Genomic DNA, 7,536 nt, shown 5'->3' with positions numbered 1-7,536 from the left:
TCAGGTCTGCATTGTTCTCATGATGGCCACTGAGTAGCCATTTTACCTATCAGTTTGAAACATTATTCAAAGTGCCCGGGGTTCAAAATACGCAGTGAGAATCTACAGCCTAGGACCTGGAACAGCGGAAGAAATTTCATTCAATGTACCATCTCATTTCTCTACTCAAACTTGACAACTGTATATATTAAGGTGACCAACATTGTTACAATGAAAAGAAGGACAAAAATAAATGAAAGAAAACAATATCATCAATAAAAGAAACATTTTATTTATTGCAACAATTATATACTATAATATGATAAATGCATAATAAAACATTTGTAATATTTTATATGGTAATTATGCTTACATGCCTATTAATTTTTAATAATAATTGTAAGAGAAAAGTACTCATTTAGATACAAATACATCACACGCAATGGGTTGACTCTGCATCAATCGAATACAGACATTTACAGATGAGTCTTCCAGTATCAAAAAAGAGGACATGTAGGAGGACACTTTTAGAGGGAGGATGGAACTTACAAAAGAAGGACTGTCCTCCCTAAAGGAGGACGATTGGTCACCTTAGTATATATTCAACATATCTTAATACTACTCAGATATACACTGTTACTCATTTCAAAATGGGTGCATTCGAGCCTGACCTGTGGTGGTGCAATGGATAACACATTGACCTGGAAATGCTGAGGTCGCCAGTTTGAAACCCTGGGCTTGCCATGTCAAGGCACATATGGGAGTTGATGCTTCCAGCTCCTCCCCACTTCTCTCTCTCTGTCTCTCTCTCTCTCTCCTCTCTAAAAATAAATAAAGAAAAAAAATTAAAAAAAAATGGGTGCATTCATTTAGACTGCAGGTTTTGATAGTTGACTTGTACATAAACATGAAAAGAAAACCAAAATCAATCAGATGGTTTATGATTTTATGCGGTTTTAGTAATCATGTTCAAAATATTCCTCTGCTCTCAGTTTCCAGAACTGACTGGCATCTTGTCAACTATTGCTAGGCAAAGCTATGGCCAGTGTTGAATGTAAAGAGCTTTGATTTAACATTTAAAAAAAAAAAATTGAATTTATTGGGGTGTGTAAAGCCAGTATCAAAGGCCACCATCACAGCCGCCTAGACAGTGCAGGTTTGTATTAGATTCGGACAGACGGTAATGAAACAACGGAGCCAAGAACTGGTGGGCCATCAGCTTTAATCCTAGCTTGTACCCGGCGGGCAAGTAAAAACACACACTGGGCTCCAAAACCCACTCATTCAGTGCTCACAAAGCTACTGACTTATCCGAGTTTCCTAGAATCAAAGGTTTCTAGCTCACCAGCCTTATTCACCTCTGTTCCCCATCTCCTTCTCTCTGCACAAACTGGCTTCTCCTTCAGCACACAGCCATCTTGGCTGCTTCTCTCCTCTCCTCCACGTGGCTTTATTCTCCTCTCCTCCAGCATGGGCTTCTAGAAGGTAATCACTCTTCCCTCAACACATATTAACATAATCACACCCATCCCAAGCAATCACCTGAGTGACAGATTTCCACGTGGGCAGCGCCATCTTTAACAAAGTGAGCATAATAAATTTTATCTGCCCAACAGGGTGACATTGGTTAATAAAATTATATAGGTTTCAGGTGTATAATTCTATATACATCAACTGTATATTGTGTGTTCACCACCCCAGTTGTCCCCTTCTGTCACCATTTATCCCCCTTAAACCTTCTACTTTTCTACCTCTCCCTACCCTCCATATTCCCCTTGGTAATCACCATGCTGTTGTCTGTGTCCGTGAGGTATTTTTTGTCTTTTTTTTTTTTTCTTAATCCCTTCACTGTTTTCATCTGCCCTCCCCTTCCCTCCCCTCGGACAGCTGCTCTCTATGCTTCTGTGTGTTTTGCTTGTTGTTCCATTTTGTTTATTAGATTCCACATGAGTGAAATAATGTGCTACTTGTCTTCTTCTGATTGGCTTATTTACTCAGCATAATGTCCTCCAGGTCTATCCACACAGTTGCAAAGGGTAGGATTTCTGGTTTTTACTGCGAAGTAGTATTTCCTTGTATAAATGTACCACGTATGACTCTTTTTTACCCACTCATTCACTGATGGGCACTTGGCTGTCTTCAGATCTTGGCTGTTGTAAATAACACTGCACTGAACACAGGGGTGCGTGTCTTCTTTCAAATTACACTGCTCATAAAAATTCGGGGATCAGAAAACGTGCAGATAGTTCATCCAGTATGTGCAGTTTTTTTGTTTTGTTTTGTTTTTGTATTTTTTTGAAGTGTAAAGCAGTGGGGAGGCAGATAGACAGATACTAGAATGTGCCCGACCAGGATCCACCCGGCATGCCCACCAGGGGGTGATGCTCTGCCCATTTGGGCTGTTGCTCCACTGCAATCGGAGCCATTCTAGGGCTTGAGGCGGAGGCCACGGAGCCATCCACAGCACCCGGGCCAACTTTGCTCCAGTGGAGCCTTGGCTGCGGTAGGGGAAATGAGAGATAGAGAGAAAGGAGAGAAAGGAGAGGGGGAAGGGTGGAGAAGCAGATGGGCACTTCTCCTGTATGCCCTGGCCAGGAATCGAACCTGGTACCTCACTCTGGGCTGACACTCTACCGCTGAACCAACCAGCCAGGGCCACTTTCAGCCTTTTGTCTAGTGCATTTTCACCAATGATATAAAAGTTAGTTTTGCATCTAATTTGCATAATCCAACAATTTTCTTTAACTTGTTCGCTTTTCTGATGTTCTTATTTAATAAAAAAAACAAATGCTTTTTTTTTTGTATTTTTCTGAAGTTGGAAACCGAGAGGCAGTCAGATAGACTCCTGCATGCGCCTGACAGGGATCCACCCGGCACACCCACCAGGGGGCTATGCTCTGCCCATCTGGGGTGTTACTCTGTTGCAACCAGAACCATCCTAACTCCTGAGGCAGAGGCCACAGAGCCATCCTCAGCGCCCAGGCCAACTTTGCTCCAATGGAGCCTTGGGCTGCAGGAGGGGAAGAGAGACAGAGAGGAAGGAGAGGGAAGGGGTGGAGAAGCAGATGGGCACTTCTCCTGTGTGCCCTGGCCAGGAATCGAACCCGGGACTCCTGCACGCCAGGCCAACGCTCTACCACTGAGCCAACCGGCCAGGGCCCAAATGCTTTTTTTTTTATCACTTCATATTTATTTTGAAATATCCCCTAATTTTTGTGAGCAGTATAGTTTTTCGGGTTTCTTTCACTGTATTCCCAGAAGTGGAATTACTGGGTTATAGGGCAATGACATTTTTAATTTCCTGAGATAACTCCATACTGCTGTTCACAGTGGCTGCACCATCTGCACCCTCACCAACGGTGTAGGAGGTGCCCTTTTCGCCACACCCTGGTCAACACTTGCTGCTTGTTGACTCATTGTTGACAGTCATTCTGACAGGTGTGAGGTGAGAACCATTGTGGTTTTATTTGCATTTCTCTGACAATTAGCGAAGTTGAGCATCTTTTCACATGTCTGTTGGCCATCTGTGTGTCCTCTTTGGAGAACGGTGGTGTTATAACAACTTTACTAAGTGTGCCTGCTCAGGGTTTTAGGGACACACACTCCCTGTCAACCCCGAGTCCCAAAGCAGAGCTGATTCGGAAAAGGAAGAGGCTATTAAAGTTAGCTGGGACGTCACAGCCTTTTAATACATCACTTTTAACAACTTCCTCTTCTCTGTTGGTAGGTCAGGGTTACATCTTAAAAACATCTAAATTCCACGTTGGAGAAGCTCCCCAAAGCACGGTAGCAGAAATGCGGGGTAACTGGGGGGGAACCAAAAGTGGACCGGGAGAGCGCCGGCGTGCTCGCGCTCTTCTGCGTGCGCCCGCGCACCCGCGCGCCCGCGCCGGAGCCCTCCCCCGCGACGTGCGCGCACTCGCCCCTCGTCTGCCCGCGGCGTGACCGTAAAGAGGCACGGGGCCGTGTCGTGAACGGGGCCGCAACACGCAGGGAGCTGGTTGACGGCCGGGGGACACCATTTTGTTCGCCGCTTCTCTATTCGTAAGTCGCTTCTGGTCGTGGTCTAGCTTTGAAACGAAAAGTTTTTTTTTTTTCTTTCTTTTTTTTTGTTTTTTAAAGAACCGAGTCCAAGTATTCAGGAACCTTCTGGAGCTCTGTGGTGGGTAAGCCTAGCGAGTCTCCCCGTTTTTCTCTCTCCGCAGCCGACGTCGAGACAGCGCGGTGCCGGGAGGCGCGGGGGCGAGGATGCGGCCCTTGGACATCGTCGAGCTGGCCGAGCCGGAGGAAGTGGAGGTGCTGGAGCCCGAGGAGGACTTCGAGCAGTTCCTGCTGCCGGTCATCCACGAGATGCGGGAGGACATCGCGGCGCTGACGCGGGCGCGCGGGCGCGGGCCCCTGCGGGACCGGGGCAAGCTGTGGGCCATGGACCACCTGCTGGTCCAGATCAAGACGCAGGTGGAGGCCTCGGAGGAGAGCGCGCTCAACCACCTGCAGGAGCCCGGCGGCGCCGAGGCGCGCGCGGCGGCGCGCAGCGAGCCGGCCGAGGAGAAGGCCAAGGAGATGGCGAAGATGGCCGAGATGCTGGTGGCGCTGGTGCGGCGGATAGAGCGGAGCGAGTCGTCGTGAGCGCGGGGCGCGGTGAGCCGGGGGCCCCCCGGGTTGTCTTTCTTACTCGGGGTCCGCGCGGGGCGGGGCGGGGAAAAGCGCGTCCCGCTCTTTTTTGCATTCTTTTTTCTGCGGATGATCGCGGGGAAAAACTTGAGTTTGGCGTGTTTTGGGTTTGTTGCGTGGGCGTGTGTTTGAGTCGGAAGGTCACGGTCGGTAGAAGAATGGCGGGATGATAACACCCGGCAGTTGCCAAGGGAACGAGATTCAAAGAGGCCGCGGACGGGGGTGGGGGATGGGGATGGGGGATGGGGATGGGGGGTTGGGAAGACGTAGAAGTAGAATTTTCGGGATTTCCCGAGGCGGGGAGGCCGGTATTGGACCATTGCAGACGTGGCTCGGGGGCGCCCCCCACCGCCACCCCCCAGTCCGCGCCGAGTGGACGTCCTGACGGTGGGTTTCTCGCCATTGCCCCCAGGTTGACAGCCAATGGAGTCTGGCCGCCTGGTGGAGATTGGCTGACACCCCCGGAGAAGCTGAAAACCAGAGAGCCTTTCTGTTTCCTCCCCGCCCCGTCTCTCCTCTGCCCTCCTACACTACGTCTCTGCTGTGGTCTGCGGTTGACGACCTCGATATGCGTTTTGACTGTTGAGTGTTTTTTTTTGTTAGTTTTGTTTGGGGAAGCCACTCTGATTTGGGACGTGCCCTGAACCCCCCGAGGCGTGGGGGCCTCCTTAGATTGTAAGCTCTGCAAGCAGTCTCCTCTGTGTTCCTGGGCTTCGGGTTGTTTCTAAGATGTTTTGAGGTGCTTTTGCTTTTTTTGGTGGGATCTGCTTAGCTCCCTGGGACTTGGGGTCTGTGTGTGATGCTGATGCGTGAGGCTCGGAGCTGGGTTTCTCCAGCCCTGGAGGTGCCTGAAGGAGCTTGCCCACTTCTGGAGACGACGCCACGCCACGCGGCAGAGGAGAAAGGGACCAGACTTCACCTGGCTGGGACTGACGGATCCGGAGAAGGTGGAAGTGGAAGATGGCATTGTCTGTGTTTTGGGGACTTGAATTTCTTTCTGTGTGAGACCAAAGGAGGAGAGATGTATTTTGTTCAAAATCTAAATTTTATGTGGCACACATCTGATGTGATCTATCTATCTGGTCACTTTTCAGACAGCCTAGCTCGGCTTTGTTGACATGGAACCTGGAGTAGGGAGAGATCTGGGTGTTGTGTGCAAGTCAGGCTTTCGCCCTGATGCCCTTCGGGGCGAGCAGTGAGAGATTTGCAAAGGCCCTTAGGGGCTGGGGCAGGACGGCAAGGACTGTCTTCATTGGACCCTAAAGTGGACAGGGACTAGGTAGGTATCTTGAAGGTTCATAAGTTGTCCAGCTCTAAGTTCATTTGAGTAGCAGACCTGACAAGTATTTGAGGTCAAAACCCTACCATGTGTTTGAAAAAAACTTACCATGTTAATAAATACTCATTTGCTTGGAAAACGATCTAAGAAGTTATTGACCGAGAAATCTTACTTTAAAGAGGAGACCTTTCTCTTTGTTATCGTTGTCAAGCAGAGGACAGATAACCTAAGGTTTTGATCCTGTGTGTCAGCCCCTAGTCCCAGGGAAGGTGACACCTCTGCGTGTGGCGGTGGGACCTGAGGAGAGGTGCCTCTGCTCTGGTCCAGGCTCCTGCCTCAGCAGCTGGAAAGTTGGAACAACTCTAGTCCTTGCACTGGGAATAAAGTTTAAGATGTAAATACAGTGAGGGGTAGCCCACTCCCTTGCTGGAAGTATTGCTGGCAGGCGGCCCTCGGCTGGTGCACCCTCTAAGACGGGTCCCCAAACTTCTTACACAGGGGGCCAATTCACTGTCCCTCAGACCGTTGGAGGGCCGGACTATAAAAAAAACTATGAACAAATTCCTATGCACACTGCACATATCTTATTTTAAAGTAAAAACAAAACGGGAAAAAATACAATATTTAAAATAAAGAACAAGTAAATTTAAATCAACAAACGGACCAATATTTCAATGGGAACTATGCTCCTCTCACTGACCACCAATGAAAGAGGTGCCCTTCCAGAAGTGCGGCGGGGCCAGATAAATGGCCTCAGGGGGCCGCATGTGGCCCGCAGGCCGTAGTTTGGGGACCCCTGCTCTAAGAAATGCCTCTGCTTGAGCTGCCTCAGCCAAGGTCATGCCCCCCTTCCCAGGTGGCCCATATCCAGGATAAACAAGCTGGGGGCCTGAGGGCCCTGTCCCTCTCACTGCAACCTGGGACAGCTTTGAAGGTCATCTTGGCTTCAGAGCTCCCAGTGGGGTCCACTTGGGCTGTGTTAGGACTGCACACAGCGCTGCTGCTCCCTGCCCGTTGCTGGCCTTTCGCCTTCCACAGGTGTCATTCCTAACCGTTGTTCTGTGTTCTAGTTTTCATCATAAGAACCTGCTTTCTGGGGAACTCAGTTAATAAACGTAAAGCAATAGAAACTGGCACAATCTAGATACTGTATCTTAGGAGAGCGCTCGGCAAGTAACTGGTGAACTTGAAAGAATGAGTATAGCTTCCAAAGACTAGGAGAGAATGAGGAACATCCCAGACACGGAACAGAGAGAATACCAGGGGTACCATGTTTTCTCAGCACATTGTTTTTTTAAGTGAGAGATTGGGAGATAAGACCCCCATGTGCCTTGATCGGGATATACCTGGCAGGGCCAATGCTTCCATCTGAGCTATTTTTAGTGCCTGAGGCTGATGCTGGGACGAATGGAGCCGTCCTCAGCACCCAGATGGATGCTCAAACCAATTGAGCCACTGGCTGCGGGAGGGGGAGGGATGGGGGAGAGAAGCAGACAATTGCTTCTTTGTGCTCTGACAGAATCAAACCTCAGACATCCAATACTCCGCGTCGATGCTCTATCCACTGAACCAACTGGCCAGGGTCTGAGCACATTCTAACGGTG

At 49.3% G+C, this 7,536-nt stretch overlaps 1 protein-coding gene across 1 annotated transcript; it reads left to right on the top strand.

The window, feature by feature from the left end:
* The first annotated feature begins 3,915 nt into the window (after positions 1 to 3,915).
* Positions 3,916 to 6,074, top strand: LOC136306776 (MORF4 family-associated protein 1-like). Its single transcript, XM_066233317.1, has 3 exons — positions 3,916 to 4,023; positions 4,185 to 4,620; positions 5,066 to 6,074. The coding sequence occupies exon 2, from the start codon at positions 4,228 to 4,230 to the stop codon at positions 4,606 to 4,608; it is 381 nt and encodes a 126-aa protein (XP_066089414.1). The 5' UTR covers positions 3,916 to 4,023; positions 4,185 to 4,227; the 3' UTR covers positions 4,609 to 4,620; positions 5,066 to 6,074.
* Positions 6,075 to 7,536: the final 1,462 nt, after the last annotated feature.

The sequence above is a fragment of the Saccopteryx bilineata genome, chromosome 5 (assembly GCF_036850765.1).
Source record: "Saccopteryx bilineata isolate mSacBil1 chromosome 5, mSacBil1_pri_phased_curated, whole genome shotgun sequence".
NCBI classification, from domain to species: Eukaryota; Metazoa; Chordata; class Mammalia; order Chiroptera; family Emballonuridae; genus Saccopteryx; species Saccopteryx bilineata.
Note: the sequence above shows the minus strand (reverse complement) of the source record. Positions and strands in the feature narration are given on the sequence as shown.